At 40.3% G+C, this 25,070-nt stretch overlaps 1 protein-coding gene across 1 annotated transcript in view; it reads right to left on the bottom strand.

Annotated features, from left to right (window-relative positions):
- LOC124550875 (replication protein A 70 kDa DNA-binding subunit) overlaps positions 1–25,070 on the bottom strand; it is a 74,943-nt gene that overhangs the window by 5,540 nt on the left and 44,333 nt on the right. The window contains exons 8-10 of the mRNA XM_047125626.1: positions 19,060–19,172; positions 11,921–12,167; positions 9,494–9,654 (exon numbers count right to left, since the gene is read on the bottom strand). Of these exons, the coding sequence (XP_046981582.1) occupies positions 9,494–9,654; positions 11,921–12,167; positions 19,060–19,172 (521 nt within the window). The remainder of the gene's footprint in view (positions 1–9,493; positions 9,655–11,920; positions 12,168–19,059; positions 19,173–25,070) is intronic.

Raw genomic sequence — 25,070 nt, 5'->3', positions numbered from 1 at the left:
TGCCTAGTGCGCTTCAAAATCACTGAACACACACACAAAAATTCAGTTTATGATGAGATTATATCTTCCACATTAAAGATCATATACACTATGAAGATGAAGAGCAATAAGCACAAATGCAAAAATTGAAGCACTGTTAAGCAATGTGACGAAAGTAGGTACTTATGACAGAGCACAGAAAGAAACATCTGAATAATTTTCCTCAATATTTCCACCATAAAAATGTACTGTTATCAGGATGAATCTCAGCAAATGCACCTGCATTTCAGATTGCTAAAGTACTGCGCAGTTTCACTGAAAGAAGTTTACAATTACATGTTTAGTGCCTGCAACTTTGAATATAGCTCCCTAGACATTTTTAAGGTTTCAGGCAGTTAGCCTCTCTAATTCACTCATTTGATGCAGAATTCAAGAAGTAGTCTGTCAATAGCATTTCTGATAAGGTAATATTTCTTGCAAACAAATTATTGCATTTCCATTGGCACTGGATGAGAGCACAGATGATTCCGAGAGCACAGATGTTTCTGACTGCTCAGTTGGTAACTTACACTCTCATATTAGGTAGTAATCTTTCTGCCATAGAAGAGGTAATGTATGATGAAAGATAACAGAAGCAGATATTCTTATGTGTTCAAGAGAGTGTTGACAATATAAATTTGCTTGAAGATTCCCGCTTCTGTGGCTATAGATGGCACAGTGGCTACCATTGGCTGAAACATCAGTTTCAGGGACACTTTTACAAGTGATGTTAAACTCTTTACCCATTCCACACGATATTTTTGCAATACACTGCATTCGTCACCAAGATAATTCGTGTGCCAAGAGAGTGGACATAGGAACTGATGAGTGCAGTGAATTGTACAGCAAATTTCCTCTGCAGTCATGCTCTCAAGCAATGCCAGTTCCAAAGCCTTTTTGGAAGATCTGGAAAACAGTTATGGTGATGTGCCATATCATATGAAATATCCTGACCGAATCAAAAGAAAGTCCTTGGGAGAATTTGTTGTTCTTGTGGTCTTCAGTCCTAAGACTGGTTTGATGCAGCTCTCCCTGCTACTCTATCCTGTGCAAGCTTCTTCATCTCCCAGTACCTACTGCAACCTACATCCTTCTGAATCTGCTTAGTGTATTCATCTCTTGGTCTCCCTCTATGATTTTTACCCTCCACACCGCCCTCCAATGCTAAATTTGTGATCCCTTGATGCCTCAAAACATGTCCTACCAACTGATTTCTTCTAGTCAAGTTGCGCCACAAACTCCTCCCGAATCCTATTCAATACCTCCTCATTAGTTATGTGATCTACCCATCTAATCTTCAGCATTCTTCTGTAGCACCACATTTCGAAAGCTTCTATTCTCTTCTTGTCTAAACTAGTTATCGTCCATGTTTCACTTCCACACATGGCTACACTCCATACAAATACTTTCAGAAACAACTTCCTCACACTTACATCTATACTCGATGTTAACAAATTTCTCTTCTTCAGAAACGCTTTCCTGGCCATTGCCAGTCTCCATTTGATATCCTCTCGATTTTGACCATCATCAGTTATTTTGCTCCCCAAATAGCAAAACTACTTTACTACTTTAAGTGTCTCATTTCCAATCTAATTCCCTCAGCATCACCCAACTTAATTCAACTACATTCCATTATCCTCGTTTTGCTTTTGTTGATGTTCATCTAATACCCTCCTTTCATGACACTGTCCATTCCGTTCAATTGCTCTTCCAAGTCCTTTGCTGTCTCTGACAGAATTACAATGTCATCGGCGAACCTCAAAGTTTTTATTTCTTCTCCATGGGTTTTAATACCTACTCCGAATTTTTCTTTTGTTTCCTTCACTGCTTGCTCAATATACAGAATGAATAACATTGGGGATAGACTACAACCCTGTCTCACTCCCTTCCTAACCACTGCTTCCCTTTCATGCCCCTCAGCTCTTGTAACTGCCATCTGGTTTCTGTACAAATTGTAAATAGCCTTTTGCTCCCTGTATTTTACCCCTGCCACCTTCAGAATTTGAAAGAGAGTATTCCAGTTAACATTGTCAAAAGCTTTCTTTAAGTCTACAAATGCTAGAAACATAGGTTTGCCTTTCCTTAATCTAGCTTCTAAGATAAGTCGTCTGGTCAGTATTACCTCACGTGTTCCAATATTTCTACAGAATCCAAACCGATCTTCCCCGAGGTCGGCTTCTACTAGTTTTTCCATTCGTCTGTAAAGAATTCGCGTTAGCATTTTGCAACTGTGACTTATGAAACTGATAGTTCGGTAACTTTCACATCTGTCAACACCTGCTGTCGTTAGGATTGGAATTATATTCTTCTTGAAGTCCGAGGGTATTTCGCCTGTCTCCAACACCTCGCTCACCAGATGGTAGAGTTTTGTCAGGACTGGCTCTCCCAAGGCCGTCAGTAGTTCTAATGGAATGTTGTCTACTCCCGGGGCCTTGTTTCGACTCAGGTCTTTCAGTGCTCTGTCAAACTCTTCACGCAGTATCGTATCTCCCATTTGATCTTCATCTACATCCTCTTCCATTTCCATAATATTATCCTCAAGTACATTGCCCTTGTATAGGCCCTCTATATACTCCCTCCACCTTTCTGCTTTCCCTTCTTTGCTTAGAACTGGGTTTCCATCTGAGCTCTTGATATTCATACAAGTCGTTCTCTGTTCTCCAAACGTCTCTTTATTTTCCTGTAGGCAGTATCTATCTTACCCCTAGTGTGATAAGCCTCTACATCCTTACATTTGTCCTCTAGCCATCCCTGCTTAGCCATTTTGCACTTCCTGTCTATCTTGTTTTTGAGACGTTTGTATTCCTTTTTGCCTGCTTCATTTACTGCATTTTTATATTTTCTCCTTTCATCAATTAAATTCAGTATTTCTTCTGTTACCCAAGGATTTCTACTAGCCCTCGTCTTTTTACCTACTTGATCCTCTGCTGCCTTCACTACTTCATCTCTCAAAGCTACCCGTTCTTCTTCTACTGTATTTCTTTCCCCCATTCGTGTCAATTGTTCCCTTATGCTCTCCCTGTAACTCTGTACAACCTCTGGTTCTTTCAGTTTATCCAGGTCCCATCTCCTTAAATTCCCACCTTTTTGCAGTTTCTTCAGTTTTAATCTACAGTTCATAACCAAGAGTCCACATCTGCCCCTGGAAATGTCTTACAATTTAAAACCTGGTTCCTAAATCTCTGTCTTACCATTATGTAATCTGTCTGAAACCTGTCAGTGTCTCCAGGCTTCTTCCATGTATACAACCTTCTTTTATGATTCTTGAACCAAGTGTTAGCAATGATTAAGTTGTGCTCTGTGCAAAATTCTATCAGGCGGCTTTCTCTTTCATTTCTTAGCCCCAATCCATATTCACCTACTACGTTTCCTTCTCTCCCTTTTCCTACTACCGAATTCCAGTCACCCATGACTATTAAATTTTCGTCTCCCTTTACTATCTGAATAATTTCTATTATTTCATCATACATTTCTTCAATTACTTCGTCATCTGCAGAGATAGTTGGCATATAAACTTGTACTACTGTAGTAGGTGTGGGCTTCGTGTCTATCTTGGCCACAATAATGCGTTCACTATGCTGTTTGTAGTAGCTTACCCACACTCCTATTTTTTTTATTCATTATTAAACCGATTCCTGCATTACCCCTATTGGATTTTGTATTTATAACCCTGTATTCACCTGACCAGAAGTCTTGTTCCTGCTGCCACCGAACTTCACTAATTCCCACTATATCTAACTTTAACCTATCTATTTTCATCTTAGAGTGAAACAAATATTTTTATGGACATAACTGGTTTACCTGCTGTAGAACTGAAAAATGAATGGTTTACAGGAGATGTGGCCTTCCTCTGTGACATTACACACATTGTGAATATTCGGAATTTAGTAATGCAAGATAAGAACATGTTAATTTCAAAGATGTATGACTGAATTCAGGGATTAAAGATGAAAAATGCTTTGTGGAGTAACAGCTACGAAATGGGAACACTATTCATTTCCCCAAGCTGCCTTCCTTAACAATAGGGGCAGAGCAGTATTAGAAACAGTACATAATACATTCCTGACCTCCTCCACAAATTTGAGACTCATTTCCAGGGGTTGGAAAGTCAACTGTCTGTTCACTTAATGCTGACAATGCTAAAACTGAGCAACAGTTAGAACTTCTGAGACTTTAGCCTGTCAGGCAGTTGGATGACAAGATTCACAACAAAATTAACTCTCTCTTTCATAGGATTTTTTTCAACATAAATTTCCAGTACTTTACAACTCTTTAACTCTGATTATTTCTATGCCTGGCTCTACATATTTGTGTATGCAACTATTTTTTCCCGATGACGAGAACAGAACCCTTCCCCCACAGAATCTCACTGCTAAAACATCAACTTAAAAGCTCCTCTTAAAAGTAGCAGCCCTCAGAAAGTGGTAACAGACCACTGATGGTTTAGAGAAAAGCAAGGAAGTAATATCTGTTGACATCTTGTGTTTTACTGCTTAACATTTGAATAAAATGGCCACAAAATACAATTTTGCCAATTTGATTTTCATCCTAAATGGTTCTCATCATGAAGATGTACCATTCTTCAGATGTACCATATTTCGTACTTAGCTGCCCCACATCCTGTGCTTCATTAATAGATTTGCCACAAAATACTTTCATAAGTCAATGTGAAGTGATAAGCTCTGTAGATCATGAGATTAGCTACAACAGAGGTAGGCACTTTCCTGAGGACCTTTTCTCTTCTGAAGCTACCTTGCTCCAATTCCTCACTCACTTCCAGTGCCACTTCTTCCCCCCACCTCCAGTCACTGGCAGCCGCACTGCCATTCACTGCTGTGGTGTGAACCTGTCTGAGCTGACAGGTGAACAGGTCTAGCCTACTGTACACAGAATGCTGTGCTCCACTTATTGCCCACCAAGCTCGTGCCAGGCAGTCAGCAGAATGTTCACATTATCATCATTTACAGATTTAGTCTCTAGTGTTACAGAAGTCAACTAGACCTCTTAAATCGAGATGTTGGCACTAATTGGTAACATTAGGATCTCAGAGGTTGAAAATACCGTTACAGTTGTAAAGTTCTTTTATTATCACACGACCAGTTTCGTCTCTTATATGCCCATCTTCAGGTGTTGTAACTTGGTGCTGTGACCCCGAGCTCTGCGCTCCTAGGTAGCACACCACACCTCGCACATTTCCACCGCAGTGCTCGGGGCTCACAGCACCGAGTTACGACACCTGAAGATGGGCGTATAAGATCCCGAAACCGGTCGTGTGATAATAGAAGAACTTAATAACTGTAGCGGTATTTTCAACCTCTGGTATAATGCTCAGTTGAGGATGTTCCTCCAACAGGATTGTTTCTATTATGATCTAATGAATTAAACCGGTTGTAACACTATAAGTATGTATCAATACAGTTGTGGTAGTTCTCAATCATTAAAATTAGTAATCCTGGATTTCCCATTGTTCGGAAAGAATGGTTACACTGTGCAACAATGGCAAACGTAAATCAAATGAAAATAGCCAATGCCTACCAATTCTAACCTGCTGATCATAAATATCACAAAGACAATTCAAAAGTAGCTCTAGTTTTAATTTTACACTGTTTTATTACAATGAGATAATTACATATGGATTTTTATGTCAAGTTTAAAATCAAAGATTATAATGGTTTGTCAACGTCATAACTAGTAACAATGGGTTACATTATTGTCCCTGGTCTTACTTGTGTGCAATATTTTGGATATGAATATTTTGATACCAATTTTAGTGATCTTTTTGTCTCCCTCCTCTTCAACTTCATTGACTTTATTAATGTATGTAATAATTTTTGCATGTTTGTTTCAAGATTAACTACCAGTTGTTCAACTTGACTGCTATTTAAGTAAACAAAAAATGCCACGAGTTTGTGTTAACAGTGCTGACAATTGCTAGGTGTGTGGAGAAGTGACATTTCCTTGACAAAACAGCAAATAACTCCATTGATTAATAAAGCTTAGAGTTGTTATTTTGGTTGCAAAATAAGTGATCAGGATAAACCCTGGGCTCCACATGTGTTCTGCAACACTTGTGTCAGAAACCTCAGGAATTGGATGCATGGGGGAAGGACGTTCAATGCCCTTTGCAGTGCCCGTGATCTGCCGTGAGCTGACGAACCATGTCAGTGACTGCTACTTTTGTATGGTTCCTCCTATCAAGAACGGAATATTTAAGAAGAAGATGAAGATGAAGAAGAAGAAGAAGAAGTGGACAGTGACCCATGCTAACATTCCATCTGCCATACGTCCAGTTCTACATGGGGAAGGATTGCCAATACCTGAACCACTGACAGAGTACAAGATTACTTCTGATGGGGATTTTGAACCTCCTGAACCATGCACATCGCAAGATCCAGAGTTTCTTCCAAATATGTCATCAACTGATGATCCACAAAAATTGTCCTCAAAATGAGTTAAGTGATCTCATTAGAGATTTGGAGCTCTCTAACGCAAAGGCTGAAATTTTAGCATCAAAATTGCAGCAGCGCAATTTTCTGGAAAGCAATGTAAATGTTTCACTCTACAATAGAAGATAGCAACACTTCATTCCTATTTTTAACATGCAAGATAGTCTTGTGGCATGTGTAGACATAAATGGTCTAGTGAAGGCTCTCAGAATTAATTACAACCCTGATGAATGGAGACACTTTATTGATTCGTAAAAGTTGAGCTTAAAAGCAGTGCTTTTACATATTGGTAATGAGCTTCCTTCTGTTCCAGTTGGGCATAGTGTACATATGAAAGAGTCATACCAAAACATGAAAATTTTACTAGAAGCCATCAAGTGTAATAACTCTCAACGGAAAATTTGTGGTGACTTGAAAGTGGTTGCACTGCTATTAGATATGCAGTTAGGGTATACTAAATATTGCTGCTTTCTCTGTGAATAGGATAGCCGAGTTCGTGCATCTCATTACAGTAAACATTAATGGCCCACCATAAAATCTCTTCAACCAGGTATAAATAACAATAAGAGTGAACCTCTAGTAGACCCTAAAAAGATTCTGCTCCCTCTCTTGCAGATCAAGTTGGGTCTCATGAAAAACTTTGTTAAGTGAATAAAAAAAGATGGTGATGCGTGTAAGTACTTAAGGCAAAAATTCCCTTATTTAAGGGAGGCATCTTTGTAGGTCTACAGATTCGAGAGTTTTTCGGAGACCATACTTTTGATTGAAACATACAAGTGATGAGAGGCATGCATAGGAATGTTTTAAGACAATCTGTTGACAGTTTTTAGGGAACAAACAAGCAATAAATTACAAGGAAACTGTAAGTAACATGTTGTCAGCTTACGAAAAACTTGGTTGCAACATGTCATTGAAAATGCATTTCTTACATAGTCATCCTGACTTCTTCCCCAAAGATTGTGGTGCAGTAAGTGAGAACATAGGGAGCAATTTCATCAAGATATTGCCACATTTAAGAAGAGGTATGCCAGAAAGTAAAGCCCTCCAATTTTAGCAGATTACTGCTGGACTGTCATAAGGGATGTTCCTGAGTGTGTGTGTAAATGTCAAGCCAAGCGAAAATGGCCATCTTCTGAATTTGTCTCTGAACAAAATATGTAATTGTATATACTGTACATATGGACATTTAACATTCGTAATCCTTTACATACATTTGCGACCAGTTAATTTATATATTTTCTTCTGTGCTTTATATAGTTCTCTTACAAAGTATTTTCATTCATGTAATATTATCTTCATTTTTACATAATATTTTACCTTTGTATTTCCAGAATGGCACTGAAATTTATCAATGCATAACACATAACATCATTGAAGTAATTATTCACTTAAAATTTGTTATGCTGAGTCTTGGAACATGAAAGTGTATTTCGTTAGCAAGTTATTTAAACAAAAATGTAGATTACTTTTTTAAAAAGCTAGAGCTAAATATCTATGAAGATGATGATTTTGTATCATTTTATACTGAAACAAACATAACTATCTCAAAATCATGCAATTTACACACTTTCACTTCAAATTTGTCATTCAATGTTATAGTCAATATTATATTAAATTAGTGATATCAATATAATGGAAGGAAACATTCCACGTGGGAAAAATTATATATATTATATATAAAAACAAAGATGAGGTGACTTACTGAACAAAAGCGCTGGCAGGTCGATAGACACACAAACGAACACAAACATACACACAAAATTCAAGCTTTCGCAACAAACTGTTGCCTCATCAGGAAAGAGGGAAGGAGAGGGGAAGACGAAAGGAAGTGGGTTTTTAAGGAGAGGGTAAGGAGTCATTCCAATCCCGGGAGCGGAAAGACTTACCTTAGGGGGAAAAAAGGACAGGTATACACTCGCACACACGCACATATGTGTTATATTAAATTAGGTACCTCTAGAAATGAACACACAGTTATTCCCAAGATGATCAACCTACTCTATTTCTTTGGGCTGCTAAAAAAAAAGAGGGGGAAAAAATATGAAGAAGAAGGAGAAGAAGAAGAAGAAGAAGAAGAAGAAGAGAAAGAAAGAAAAGAGGTAGAGACATTATTCAAACCATTTTCTGACCACCAAAGAAAATTATGGAGATGCTGTGTCCACTGAACGTCAAGTCTTTGTTTCAAGTGTTCCTGGAATTTATAAAATTCCTTAAGATTGCGGTTGTGATTACACTGCTCAGCCTACACGTGCAATTTCAGAATACTGCACAGAGTACAAATGTCACATTATATATCACAATTTCAACAAGTCTACTGGCATTCTGTCATCAAAGAATCCACTGAGATTGGAACCTGCAACCAGGACAGCAGCTATACCCTTAACGGAGTACAGATGCTCCATGCAAAAAGGCCAGAGGGACATTGCTATATTCTTGAGCACACATATGGAAATTCTGTATCTTTGTGACACCATCTTAACAAAATTCAGCCAACTAAATGAAGTCCACACAGTCAACAGATAATTCCTGACAATGACAACAAAGTAAATTATAAGAAGTTCAGGTTACATACATATCTGTTGTGCCAATAAATTGGTGGAACATTTATCCAAAGACTATATAAATATTTGTACCATTCTAAAGTCACTTGCAGCACACAGTTGCACAATCACAGGACTCACAATTTAGCAACATGCAACATCCATTGTAATGGCAAAGTGATCTGTGAACGAGTTAAATGTGTCAATAAATACATCAGTTAAATCATACAGTGAGAGGTAAGTTAATGTTATCCACTATAAACAATACATAAAGAGGGGTCACAACGAAATGGAATATAAGAATTTTCTGAGGTGAGCAGCTGTACTTGACAAATTTAGCATTTCTTTGCATCAACCATAGATTTTCCAGTGTTATCATTACAAACATTTGATGAAGTATTAATAGTTACACCAAATAACTCTTTGAGGCAGCTTCACAAATTACTACAAGTCAAAATGAGTTAATCAGCACAGTAATGCATAACTCACCTTCTTGTTGCAGTTCTCACCAGCACAGGACATGTACATACAGTTCTCACTGCGAATTGTTGTTATGGTGGCCTTTGTCTGGCAGTAGTCTGCTTTCTCTCCGCTGCCCATCTGCTTATCCCGGATCTCCAGCAGAGTTGCCCAAGGTGTCAGACCTCCAGCTGTTAAGTTAGAACACTAGTAAACAATGGGGGAAGTGACTAACAAAGGCTGAAAACACACATTCAGTAATGAAAAAAATTACAATGCATTTACAAGGCTTTTGTCTTCAATTTTGTTATGGCAGTGTGCAAGTAAAAACGATGCTGCCTCACGCGTTCTGGGCAGAGAGAGAGAGAGAGAGAGAGAGAGAGAGAGAGAGAGAGAGAGAGAGAACTCATCACTGTCACCAATACACACACTGTGTATGTTCGTGCAACATACACCAGTCATTGCTTATCCCAGCTACAAGGTTAGGCACAACATTGTGCCACTGTTTATTTCTGACTACCCAGGCTAGCTGATGGGGGTCCTTAGCTTCCCATCGTGACCAACCCCAGTTTCCTGTGAAATGCCAGACAATTAGTATGTGTTTGTACATTAAACTCTTAGTGGTCCGGTTCCATCTGCAACTTTTAAAAATGGTAACAATCAAATTTTGCTTTAAACTTGGAAAACCTGCTAGCAAAACGCAACGACTGAACAGCCATTTGCTAATTAATGTCTGTCAAAATGACAAGTGTTCGGTGGGACAAAATGTTATCGGAAGACCAGCATTACGCCGACAAACTTACTCCGAATGCCCTCCAGCGTCGAAATGTGAAAGCGGTGTTTCTTGTATGTGAACTTTTGAACACGGGACATAAAATGAGTGTTCATCTGATACCTCAGGCTGGGTGTACCCAAAGCCACTATCCAAAAGACTGTAACCAACAATTGCAAAGGAAGAAATTGTACGCACTGGTACCGAACATTTTGACAGATGAAAAACAACAAACTGAGTGTTCATTTGTGAAGAACTTCTTTAACTGTTTAGAAATGATGCTACTTTTTTTTGGTGGAGTTATAATGGGAGATGATTCTTGGGTTTGGAATGACTAATGGAGTTGCAAGTGGCACAAGTTGCAGTCACCACACAGCAAGAAGGCTTACATGAGCAGATTCAAAGTGAAGGCAATGCTCACATTTTTTATGCTAATGGTATTGTCCACCATAAGTTTGTATCTGCCCGACATACTGTTAGCGCTGCTTTTGATGTGCTCAAAAGCCTGAGTGGAGGATGGGTGTGGGGTAGAGAGGGAAGGGGTGAGGGTGGGGTGGAGAGGGGGCAAGCTCCAAACTGCCAGAGATGGTGGATGTGTGCGAGTGATGTGCACTTGCTTGAGTGTGTGTGTTTTCGTTTCTGAAGAAGACTTCAGCTGCTAGTTTAATGTGTTCCAATCTTTTCATTGTGCCTGCTTGCAACTCAGCCTATTACCTGTATGCTGAGTAGCAATTGATCCTTTTCCTAATTTGTTGATATTACAACTTAAAGAGTTTCCATTGTCTGAAATTCACGTAAAGCATGGAGCTTCACAGTGTCACTCCTATAACCCCCGCGCCCCTCGCGGCTGCTTTTATCATACACTGTAAGGTACAATAAACTATATGTTCCACAAATATCCTGCTGCAGAGCTCACCGAGAACTGGAAGGCACAATGATACTAGAATCTTAATACCAACCTCTAAGCTGATTGTCTATTGGAATCTTGTCAGCTTCACAACCTAACAAGACTGGTTGGATAAGGTCCCCTACGGTGCTAATTGTTGTTTCTGTCTTATTGCATTTCACATCCAATTACCTACTATGGACGCTCACAATTTCATACACTTATAAATTTTTATTGCAACAGCAAACGATAAGTTTTCATCAATAACACTGCTGCAAAGGATAGATATGATCATTTTTTTTAAAAGTCTCCCCCCCCCCCTTCTGTAAAGAATGTCCTTAATTAGCCTACTTGCAATAAGTCATTCTCAATTATTAGTAATTTAAAACATTTCTCACAGAGAACAGCAGTTTGCCAAAAAATACTTTAAAAAGGCACAAAACAGTCTTGACTGCAAACACACATTCATTTTATGGTAACCGGTTTTGTTCAGTTTTTGACCATCTTCAGACTGTCATACGATGACGGTCTGAGGATGGTCAAAAACTGATCGAAACTGGTTGCCACAAAATAAACGTTTCTGCAGTCAAGACTTAATTTCTCAATCATCAATGAGATCAACCTATCACAATTCTGTCTCTAAAGTTCTTCAGAGGGCAGTTTTACTCTCTCTCTCTCTCTCTCTCTCTCTCTCTCTCTCTCTCTCTCTCTCTCTCTCTCTCTCTTTCTCTCAATCAAATACCAACAAATAACTCAAGAATGGCATTCTTTCTGTTAAAGGGAGCAAGTAGTTACTCACAGCCTGCCGCTCCCAGCTGTTTGGCTGAAATGTTTACGTGTTCCTGGCTGTGGCCGACACTGTCATACCAGCCACGCAGCCTGTGTGCCTCTGGTATGTCTGGGTTGACTTGCAGGGTGCTCGACATCAGAACTGATGCCGATCGCCCACCACCAAAGTCTGACTGTTTGACACCCTTAACTGCCAGCACAGCACCAGGTGTCTCAGAGAACTCTTCGGCCTGCTCGCCCCACAATGTCAGTGCCATCTGTGGGACAAAGTTTAGCCTGTCAGCAGTAAGAATAATCTAACAGCACTGCAAATTGTGATGTGGCCTCTACTGAGACATTCTGCATCAACTGCCTAACAAGAAAACTATTTTCTTTGATCTTTCTAGAATTTTGACATCAACTCCCTACAGTGCTGTAACATATAAAGTGTGTAACACTACGAGCTATTGTCTAACTGAAGTGCCTGTAAGTGAGTGCGAGGCATTCTAGTATTCTAATCCTGAGGTAGTTATGTTCAATTCTTGCTAGAAGTAATTTATTTGAATTCTACACTGACCTTCAAACCGCACTACTAAACCCATGATAATGCAAGTACTCATAACAAATTAAAACTTGATAAATTCAAAATAAATAAAAAAATATAAAATAAAACACCATTTTGTATCTTAGAGACTGTCCTCATTTGTAAACATAATACCAAAAAGGATATATACATGATACCAGGTGTCCCTCTTAAGAGTAGTCTGGCACTCCTATTGTTTCAGCAGTTATCTCCAATATCTGTTTTTGCCACATGTAGCAGGTGTCAGCTCTAACAAATACTGCCCATCATGTCTTTCATGCAATGGGTAGCATCAAGCGAAAGTGTCGATTTGTTTCACATTATAAACAAAATTATTTTTAAAGTGAATTTTACATGCCTGTTCGATAGTGTGGGCCCAAATTAGTATACCGTATTTACTCAACTCTAATTCCCACTTTTTTCTGTTTTTTTGTAATCCAAAAAACCGTCTGCGACTCAGAATTGAGTGCAACGTAAGCGGAAGTTCTGAAAAATGTTGGTAGGTGCCGCCACAACTAACTTCTGTCGTCGAATATATGTAGTGCTACTCAGGCATGCTTTGCAGGCACAAAGATAAATACTGGCGCCAAAACCTCTGCATCAGTAAATAAATTAAAAAAAAGGTGGAAGACCAGTATTTTTCTCTGCCCCGAGTTTCGACCAATGCATTTTCATACATTATCCAACGAAGTAAATACAAATTCCATATTGTTCATCTTCGAATGTAACAGCATTTCAATGTACTACGAAAATCCGACTGGCAAGACTGTTTGGAATGTTTGTCAATATGGCCAACTCTACGTTCTGAATTATTTCCTACCTGTGAGAAGAGATGGTTGCTAATAGGAACTTTTATGAACTGAATCACATGCAGTATTCTCTTCACCACAAGAATAATACAAATATAAATATTTTGCCATGTATTGTTTCGTGTTTGCAGGTATCTCATTTAAATCCTGTCTGCCTAATAAACTACGAAACCAGAGTGAAACAACAGCAAACACAGAAGAACATAGATATCATGTCATGTTTATATTCGTATTATTCTTATGCCTAATAGTGATACAGTCAGAAATGAAGCTCGGCTATTGACTAGATTTTTAAATCTAAGATGACTAATTTCTGTGCAGAATGTTATGTACTAAAGAGGTGTCTGCAAAGATTTTCAAACGGAGAAAACTTTTCGCTAAACTCTTGTTCAAAACTTCTATCATATGCAGTATATTATTTGGTTCTTGTTGATCATTATCAAAGAAAGCAGCAGTGTAAGTAACAACAAATAGCAGTCTCTTGCCATTGTTTCGCTAATGAGACGATTCCTCTTTTTTTTTAAAAAAAAAAAAGTGGCGGTAGCGTGCACAAAAGCAAGCCATGCCGCGAGCGGCAACAGGCCGTAAACAGTCATGCGACAAACAGTGCATGACACAGCACAGTAATACATTTTCAGCTTAGAGTAACGTAAACACCTTTAACAAAGAGAACAGCGCTTATGAGATCAAAGAAAAATAAACAATCAATTCAAACCAGACGAAGCACATGAAAAAAGAAGGGTACCCGTATAAATACGGATGGAGCGCCTGACGCATAGCAATGGCTACCTGGTAAAGCTTAACTGCTAAGCTTACGACTCTAAGCAAACTACTGTAGCTGTATCGTCATTCATTCGACCTAAATTGTGTCTCATATTACAATGGACCAACTTTGTTTCGATTTGGAGGTGCAGCCTAAAACTTTTCTCTCCCCTTGAATTTTGAGTCTCAAATTTCAGGTGCGGCTTATATTAGGGAATTTTTTTTCCCTTGATTTCGAGTCTCATTTTTTAGGTGCAGCTTAGATTCGAGTAAATACGGTAGTGTGATATTCATGTTATCAATACTTATTGGCAGGGATGCTGAAAACATGAAAAATAACCAGCACTCTAGAGGAGACAGCACACCCTTGGCCCTTGTTGACTGCTACCTCCACATAGCAGCACTGCTCATTCGCTGCTGGAGTACTGGTTATTACTTGTGTTTTACTGTCCCTGTTAATATGTATAAATAAAATGAATATCACACTGAATTAATTTGCTACAGCTCTACTGAATGGCCACATAAAATTCAACTCTCTCTCTCTTAGCAAAGACAAAGTTGCAACTGTATCAAACACCTGATGACTCTTAGGCAGGACACCATGCATGCACGTGTGTGTGTGTGTGTGTGTGTGTGTGCGTGTGTGTGTGTAAACTGTTTCATTTAACAGCAAAACATTTTGAATTTTTGGCCCAAGCTTCATTACACAATCAGTGAGTAAAAATAAAATAATATACTTTTATTAAAAGAAGTAGAATTACATATTTCTAAACATTTCAATTTGATAATACGGAGTTCAAATAAAAGTTATGAAGAAAGCTGCTTAGTGGGAATCAAACATGGTATTCTACAATTTAAAGAGGAAAAACATTACTCAGTTACAAGCACTTTTGTCAGAAATTTGTTCGAAACCTTTTATATGCCACAGCACTCAAGAGTTTTCCAAAAAGTAGCAGACACACACCCTGCAATATATGACATGTTATAACAGACAACAAACTGGATGATGATGATATTATTATTATTATTATTATTATTATTATTATTATTATACACTAGATGTGGATTAAAATAACTTTTGAATTTCTTCTCAACAGCGAGTAGTTTGCCTTCCGTAATGTTCGCATATGCATTGACAATGCGCTGACGCATGTTGTCGGGCGTTGTCGGTGGATCATGATAGCAAGTATCCTTCAAATTTTCCCACAGAAAGAAATCCGGGGACATCAGATGCAGTGAACGTGCGGGCCACGGTATGGTGCTTTGACGACCAATCCACTTGTCGTGAAATATACTATTCAATACCGCTTCAACCGCATGCGAGCTATGTGCCAGACATCCATCATGTTGGAAGTACATCGCCATTCTGTCATGCAGTGAAACATCTTGTAGTAACATCGGTAGAACATTACGTAGGAAATCAGCATAAAATGCACCATTCAGATTGCCATCAATAAAATGGGGGCCAATTATCCTTCATCCCATAATGCCGCACCATACATTATCCCGCCAAAGTCGCTGATGTTCCACTTGTCGCAGCCATTGTGGATTTTCCGTTGCCCAATAGTGCATATAATGCCGGTTTACGTTACCACTGTTGGCGAATGACGCTTCGTCGCTAAATAGAATGCGTGCAAAAAAATCTGTCATCGTCCCATAATTTCTCTTGTGCCCAGTGGCAGAACTGTACACAACGTTCAAAGTCATTACCATGCAATTCCTGGTGCACAGAAATATGGTACAGGTGCAATCGATGTTAATGTAGCATTCTCAACACCGAAGTTTTAGAGATTCCTGATTCTCGCGCAATTAGTCTGCTACTGATGTGCGGATTAGCCACGACAGCAGCTAAAACACGTACTTGGGCATCATCATTTGTTGCAGGTCGTGGTTGACATTTCACATGTGGCTGAACACTTCCTGTTTCCTTAAATAACTTAACTATCCGGCGAACGGTCCGGACACTTGGATGATGTCATCCAGGATACCGAGCAGCATACATAGCACACGCCCATTGGGCATTTTGATCACAATAACCATACATCAACACAATATCTACCTTTCCCGCATTGGTAAACGGTCCATTTTAACACGGGTAATGTATCACGAAGCAAATACTGTCCGCACTGGCAGAATGTTACGTGATACCACGTACTTATATGTTTGTAACTATTGCAGCGCCATCTATCACAAAGCGAAAAAAGTGGTCCAACTTAAACATTCATGTTTCTTTATGTACTACACAAATATGTAATGAAAAATGGGGGTTCCTATTTTAAAAACGCAGTTGATATCCGTTTGACTTGTGGCAGTGCCATCTAGCGAGCCAACCATAGTGCCATCTGGTTTCCCCCTTCAAGCTAGACAAGTTTCGTTTTTTGTAGTTTTTTCATTTGATGCTTATTTCGTTAGATATTTGGCCTGGTCACTATCAATGGACCACCCTGTTTGGTGCAGAGCATCCAAAATATACACTTCAAAAGAGGCAGGGTTCCTTCCAGCTTCCATCAAAGTTAATTCCTTCTGCATCTTAGATCTTGTGCGTGTTTTTAAAACATGGTTGATGATCGTCATTGGAAAGAAATAATAGTACTTCTGTAAATTTAAATTTTTAGGATGTGCTGAGCTACAATTACCTAACAGAATTTTTTAATCCACTGCCATTTTTGCATCTAGAATATTCAATTGTTTTCAAATGCTTCTGACATCACCCCTGAGTGTTGCAGTTTGTGAGCAATGTTGGCACATTTTTAAAACAACTTTGATTCCCTGATCACAAAGGCCTTCAATTTATCAGCACCATCACCACCGATGTATAACCTTACCGTAATGTGTACTTTATTATGTTTCCTCTGTGGCAATTTCTGCCTTTAAATGCAGGTGTTTTACTCAGAAGAATATTGAAGACTATACTTATGCCCTTTGTTCATAATGGCGTTTAAGTTCTTTTAACTTACCACTCATCCATCCACCAACAGGTATTTTGTTCACATTGTTTTCTTTTTCACATACAACTTTGTAATCACATTACACCACGTCTTAAATCACTAAACCCACCTATCAGATGTGGATAGCACTCTGTCTTCAGGCCACAAGTGGCCCATCAGGACCATCTGACTGCCGTGTCAGCCCCAGCTGAGAATGCCAACAGGAGGGGCGTGTGGTCAGTACACTGTCGTTACAATGGTTTTATTTGACCGGAGCCGCTACTATTCGGTCGAGTAGCTCCTCATGTGGTATCATGAAGCTGAGTGCACCCCGAAAAATGGCAACAGTGCACGGCGATCCGGACGGTCACCCATCCGTGTGCCACACACACCTGACAGTGCGTAACTTCGGTGATCTGATGGGAACTGGTATATCCACTGCGGCAAGGCTGTTGCTCACAGATGTGAATAAGTCCTCAATTATGAGTATACTGCCCATCTCCAGCGTCTTCACGTATCACACCGTTCACCAGGATGTTTGAACAAAATTTCTGAAACCAGTTCTTTGTAATTTCTTCCAGCTCTGCATATCTGAAGTAACTTTTGTAGTTCTTTCTTCTTGGATTTGAACCACATTTGTTTGCACTTTCCAAAACTTAGTTACTTTTTTTATTGATGGTATTCAGTGTGGACACAAGTCTCCCTACACTACGTGCAAGTTCAACACACATTCCAGGATGAATCACAGCTTCCCTGAGAATTTTTACTTTTTCTTCCATCTGAACTGTCTTCGCACCTACATTTATAATATTCTGCACCTTAAAACTCAAACAGAAAAATCAATGTTGTTGAACATCTAACAGCCATAAATGTATTAGCTACGAGCAACACTACACACAATTAAGATTCTCTGCTCGGTGGCTGATGGGAGTTGCTGTGGCAACATATCAAACAGTCTCTGTGTATATCTAAAGCTTTCTTAGTGCACCCAACCTTGTCAACCTTAGCTAGTTGATGATAGTGTTTAGTGTGTCCATGTACAGTAAACCAAACTGTATTAGTAGTTACAAATACTGGACAGTGATTATCCACTGTGTGTAATTATAATCACAAGGTGAAGGTAGCACTGAAATAATGTGGTTACAGTAATCACAGTGGACAGTACTGTCACTGGAGACAAATAAATATTGATGTACATCATCTTCCAAATTGTATTGAAAATTACTCCTGTGAGCCACCACATCAGATGCCCCCTCGGAGTGAATAATTAATATATTCTGTTAGCTTGGCCACAGCAGCAGCAGCAGCAGCGGATGCTCCACTGGCGCCATTAACTGTTCTGACTTACAATGACAAATAACCGATGCAGATCTAGATAGAGGGAAGCTCATGGCGTGATGTCTGTGTAAAGACCACCACCACGCTAGTGTCATTTTATGTGAAAGACTTTTCTCCACCATCAACATTGTTTGCTTAAATCATAGGATACTTATAAATCTGATAACACAGAAGTGGGCACAAATTAATGCTTTTAACATAGCAAATTTAATGGAACCCAAGAAATACGGAAACATTATGTGAAAGTGAGATTATCCTGTATTTATCAAACCCTTTTTTTAAAAGAGCAAAAGTTTATTGGAACTGCAATGTCAGATTAATTCTTTTTTGATTTTATAATGCCATAAACATGTGATTAGCGTTACTTTGGAGGGGAAAAAAATGTTTACCACTTTTTCTCACCATGCATTAAAAATGATAAGAAGGAATAGATAAGCTGTGAAGGTATTAAATTATTTTGAGAGAGCACATGAATAGCATTCGCAGTCAAGGAATAGTTTTTAATAGCATTTGTGAAGTACAATTTGCAATCTATTAAGACAAAACTATTCTGGCTGATATACACTATACCTAATTATGTTCTACAAAAGAAAGTATTAATGAAACAGAGTGCTGAAATATCCAATGAATCTAACAATAAAACAGCCACATACAGAGCTCAAATGTTGCAAATTAACAGAAAATAATTAGTATTCAAGTTAAGCAGGCTACAAGCTCTACACTTGTTAACCTATTACGGGAGCTTCCTTACCGCAGTGTTGCTCTGGTCAACAATGGTAACCTCACGTTTCTTCATTTCCCTGTTTGTTGTTCTAGCTGTGAAAACCTCAACGCCACCAGCTGCCTTTAGTACGCCAATGACATCTGCACACAGATAAATAAAACAAAAGATTAATGGTGGCTTGTTGCATAATCACAGTTTTAAAAGACATAGTGTACTCACATTTGAAATAAATGTTAGTTTGTCAAATTTATCAAGCACGTAATGTGAAGTTTTCAAAAAGAAGGTTATTTCTAAAGAAGTTTTAATGTAATGCCCATTGCTCAGCTATCAGGGCCTGCCAACAGCTGTTGACACAGGGGTTGTGGTGGTGGTGGTGGTTAGTGTTTAACGTCCCATCGACAACGAGGTCATTAGAGACGGAGCGCAAGCTCGGGGTAGGGAAGGATTGGGAAGGAAACCGGCCGTGCCCTTTCAAAGGAACCATCCCGGCATTTGCCTGAAACGATTTAGGGAAATCACGGAAAACCTAAATCAGGATGGCTGGAGACGGGATTGAACCGTCGTCCTCCCGAATGCGAGCCCTGTGTGCTAACCACTGCGCCACCTCGCTCGGTCACAGGGGCTGTGTCACGTGGATTGGGTGAGGAGAGAAATAACGTTGGGGGGGGGGGGGGGGGGGGAGAGAGAGGGGGGGGGGGAGGGAGAGAGAGAGAGAGAGAGAGAGAGAGAGAGAGAGAGAGAGAGAGAGAGAAAGAGAGAGAGAGAGAGAGAGAGAGAGAGAGGGTGGGGGGGCTGGGGGAAGGTGGCTGATGGCTCAAAGAGAGCTGGTAGGTGCGCGAGGTATGGTACGAATGCGGCACACGGGCACCAGAGCCGGTGGCCTGTAGGAGTGGTTCGGGAGGGGGTAACAGAACAGAGGAAGGGGGGGGTGGGGGTGTTTGGAAGACGGTGCAAAAGCAGAGGGTTAGTGGAGATTGAGGCCAGGTGGATTATGGTAACAAAGGCATTGTTGTGAAAAACTCCGTCTACATAATTCAGAAAAGGTGGTTGTGTGGGGAAAGATCTAGATGGCACACATTATGAAGCAGCAACTGAAATCGAGTGAGATGTGCTCTGCACAGTGTTCCGTCACAGGGTGGTCGACTCTGCTCCCAGATACAGTGTGGTGCTGCCCACTAATTCTGGCAAACAGCTTACTGGTGGCCACACCAACATAAAATGCTGTGCAGAAACTGCAGCAGGTCTGGCACACAGCATGGCTGCTTTCACAGGTGTTGCTGTCCCTGATGGGGTACGATAAGCCCACGATGGGACTGGAGTAGGTACGTTGTGTCAGTGTCTCAAGACAGGTCTTTACCTAGGTGAGCGGGGCCGGCACAGAGATTGACCAGGATACTGTGCAGATTTGGTGGACAGCAGACACCACTTCATGAGGGGGTGGGAAAGATCCTGGTTAGAATCCTCAATTCTGGGTAAAATGATAAATAGTCTAAGCCCTGGCGACTGTTCAGCTGCTACAGTCTGGGATGATATCAGGTGGCAAGTGCAGTGCCCGAGACCTTCAGCATTCTGGGCGAGGGAATTCTCATCACTACTGATATGTCATTTTGGTGTATGAGGAGTGACAGTTGTCAAAATGCAGACACAGACATTGTCAGTGGGTAGAAGTATACTTGAAGCCAACGGAACTGTGGAGGGCAACTACAGATATTTCCGTTTACTTTGTGTGCCTGTTGACAACTGAGTTGTTCCCTTTACTCTCGAATTATTTACATTCCTTCAGAACTTTCCGTACAATATTTAAACTACTGTGAAAGTTAGCAAATTATGCGTAAGTCAATACATATAAATATATCTAAAAACAAAGATTCTGTAACTTACCAAACAAAAGCATTGGTACGTTGATAGAAACAATAACAGAAAACACAGACACACAAATTTCAAGCTTTCGCAACCCACAGTTGCTTCATCAGGAAAGAGGGAAGGAGAGGGAAAGACGAAAGGATGTGGCTTTTAAGGGAGAGGGTAATGAGTCATTCCAATCCTGGGAGCAGAGAGACTTACCTTGGGGGGGAAAAAGGGACAGGTATACACACACACACACACACACACACACACACACACACACACACATCCATCCGCACATAACAGACACAAGCAGACATACGTAAAGGCAAAGAGTTTGGATAGAGATGTCAGTCGAGGTGGAAGTACAGAGGCAAAGATGTTATTGAATGACAGGTGAGGTATGAGCAGCAGCAACTTGAAATTAGCGGAGGTTGAGGCCTGGTGGGTAACGGGAAGAGAGGATATATTGATGGGCAAATTCCCATCTCCGGAGTTCTGATAGGTTGGTTTTAGTGGGAAGTATCCAGATAACTCGGACGGTGTAACACTGTGCCAAGATGTGTTGGCTGTGCACCAAGGCATGTTTAGCCATAGGGTGATCCTCATTACCAACAAACACTGTCTGCTTGTGTCCATTCATGTGAATGGACAGTTCGTTGCTGGTCATTCCCACATAGAAGGCTTCACAGTGTAGGCATGTCGGTTGGTAAATCACGTAGGTGCTTTCACACGTGGCTCTGCCTTTGATCGTGTACACCTTCCTGGTTACAGGACTGGAGTAGATGGTGGTGAGAGGGTGCATGGGACAGGTTTTACACCGGGGTGGTTACAAGGGTAGGAGCCAGAGTGTATACCTGTCCCTTTTTCCCCCCCAAGGGAAGTCTCTCCGCTCCCGGGATTGGAATGACTCCTTACCCTATCCCTTAAAATCCACATCCTTTCGTCTTTCCCTCTCCTTCCCTCGTTCCTGATGAAGCAACCGTGGGCTGCGAAAGCTTGAAATTTGTGTGTGTGTTTTTTTTGTTGTTGTTATTATTGTTTCTATCAACGTAACAACACTTTCGTTTGGTAAGTTACAGAATCTTTGTTTTTAGATACATTTTTCCCACATGGAATGTTTCCCTCTATTATATTCAAAACATATAAAACATGAGAATCAAATCTTTCATGACAGCACTGTTGCATGAAATATTCTTTGACTTCTTGCCATGTTAATTCAGGGTAAAATCTCAAGTTTTTGATAATTACTTCCATCTTCATCACGGGCAACTGACTGTCCATTTTGAGTGCAAGAGCAGTTACATCGGCCAGTCCAGCTGTACCATTTCCGACCACTATGCAGAACATCAACAGAATATTAAAAATTGAGAACTGGAAAATCTGTAGTCTCACAAAACCAAAATTGTGTTTGATGAAATAAAAACTTTGTCCTAGGTTCCTCCATACTGGGATTCTGTCATTAAAGAGGCTTTAGAAGTAAAAATGTGAGAGAAGAGCGTCAACCCAGACAGCAGAGATGATCTTAGCAGCAAGTGGAAGCAATCTCTCGACACAGAAGCAGTAGCAATATTTGTTGCAACGTTTATGCTAGACAGGAGCAGTGGCACCACTAGCACAGACGTGACACTATCTGCAACAGAATTATCAACCAATTAGAAGCCATCTGTGTGCTATATAAGGCCACTATAGCAGCAGTTTTGACAGTCAGTTGTCTCTGATGAAGATGATAATGATAACTGCAGAAAGCTTGATGTGTTACCCTGAACTTCGTGGCAAGAAGTCCGAGAATGTTTCATACAACTAATAAAAAATACCCATAAAAATTAGTAGCCTGTGAATGTTTATAACCCTGATTGCAAATGAAGTTTCAGATAACAGATGAAGCAGTCTGTTCTCGTCACTGTATTTTATTTTCCTCTGTAGGACAATATTTCACTTTCATTTAGTCACATTTAATTATGCAAATCCACCAGAAAACTGAATCCTCCAAAGATTCATGTAATATGTAACTGCATAACCTATGACCGATCCATGTCGCTCAATGCATCACACATGAAGACAGAGGTATTTAATAGTTAATTAATCATTTGGTCATTAACTCAGATACACATCACTGAAGTATGGTGTGCATGTAAATTCAAAGAAAACCACCGAAAAGAGTGCATGAGAATACTCAATATGTTTGTTTATTTTCAATTATCTTCTTATGATTTTGAGTGACACATACATGCGCACATGTGTGTGTGTGTGTGTGTGTGTGTGTGTGTGTGTAGCTGAATGGTCAGCATGACGGATTGTCAATCCTCTGGGCCCGGGTTCAATTCCCAGCTGGGTCGGGGAATTTTCTCTGCCCAGGGACTGGGTGCTGTTCTGTCATCATTATCAAAGTCGAATGCAGGTCGCTGAAATGGTGTCAAATTGAAAGACCGGCACCCAACGAACAGTCTGCCCAGGGGCGTGCCTAACCATATGATTAAATAAATGTGTGTCTGTGTGTGTTAAGTTCAAGCATCAGAAAACCTGCGTACAGTGGTTGCTGATCACTCAAGGAACTGAGAGCTATATTGGTTAGCATTAAGTTCAAGAGCTGCAGAGACTTTATACATCATCATTTTACAAGTGACAGTCTCTGGACAGTAGCTTGGAACTTAGAATTGTGTGCTGTTCTGATGACTAAGTTTGACTGTAGGTCAATACTTTAAGACCGGAACTTCCTGGCAGATTAAAACTGTGTGCAGCACTGTGTCTCGAACCTGGGTCCTTTGCCTTTTTCTACATGTTTGTGGGTTTTAGACTATGAGCAGTGGATGAGACCTGGAATTATCTGTACTGCTTTTGGTGATGGGCTCCATGGAGATTAAAAATTCCTTTTTACATGCAGATTGTCATATTTTTTGTGGACTAACTGTTGGACTACTGCGAAACTGAAGCACTACGGGACTTTGTATTTGGATGAGTTAAATAAATAGTTGCTTAAGAGAATCTGATGCGTGATGTTTGAATATACATTTTAACTGCAATTCGTAAGTTTAATTGGCACTCCACTTACATCCACTAATTGTTTCATTGTTAAGTTTGAATGCAGTGAATGACAAATAATTTAGTTTATATATATACTTTTTTCATGTTTCGGATTAGATATCCAAATATTATTTAAACTCAGAAACTTGCAAGACTTGGCACCATTTTACCCCGTCCCCTACACACACACACACACACACACACACACACACACACACACACACACGCACAACTGCAGTCTCAGGCAACTGAAACCATACTGTGAGCAGCAGCTCCAGTACATGACGGGAGTGGCCACTGGGTGGGGGTAAAGAGGAGGCTGGGGTTTGACGTGGGAGGAATAGTATGGTGGGGGTGGTGGACAGTGAAGTGCTGCGTGTTAGAGGGCAGGGGAGAGGTGGGGAGTTGGTGGGAGCAGTGGAAAAGGAGAGAAATAAAATGACTGGATGTGATGGTGGAATGATGGCTATGTAGTGCTGGAATGGGAACAAGGAAGGGGCTGAATGGGTGAGGACAGCGACTAACGAAGGTTACGGGAACATAGGATGTATTGCAGGGAAAGTTCCCACCTGCACAATTCACAAAAGCTGCTGTTGGCGGGAAGGATCCATATGGCACAGGCTATGAAGCAGTCATTGAAATGAAGGATATCATGTTTGGCAGTGTGTTCAGCAAGAGGGTTGTCCACTTGTTGCTCGGCCACAATTTGTTGGTGGCCATTCATGTGGACAGGCAGCTTGTTGGTTGTCATCCCTACACAGAATGCGGCATAGTCGTTGCAGCTTAGCTTATAGTCCACATGACTTGTTTCACAGGTAGCCCTGCCTTTGATGGGATAGGTAACCAGACTGGAATAGTTGGTGGCAGGAAGTATGGGACAGGTCTTTCACCTAGGTTTATTACAAGGGCACGAGTCATGAGGTAAGGGATATATTACAAGGGCACGAGTCATGAGGTAAGGGATTGGGAGCAGGGGTTGTGTAAGGATGGAAGAGTATATTGTGTAGATTCGGTGGATGGCAGAATACCACTGTGGTAGGAGTGGGAAGGATAGTGGACAGGACATTTCTCATTTCAGGGCACGACAAGAGGTAGTCGAAACCCCGGCAGAGAAGGTAATTCAGTTGCTCCAGTCCTGGGTAGTACTGAGTTACGAGGGGAATGCTACT

The sequence above is a fragment of the Schistocerca americana genome, chromosome 9 (genome assembly GCF_021461395.2).
Source record: "Schistocerca americana isolate TAMUIC-IGC-003095 chromosome 9, iqSchAmer2.1, whole genome shotgun sequence".
NCBI classification, from domain to species: Eukaryota; Metazoa; Arthropoda; class Insecta; order Orthoptera; family Acrididae; genus Schistocerca; species Schistocerca americana.
Note: the sequence above shows the minus strand (reverse complement) of the source record. Positions and strands in the feature narration are given on the sequence as shown.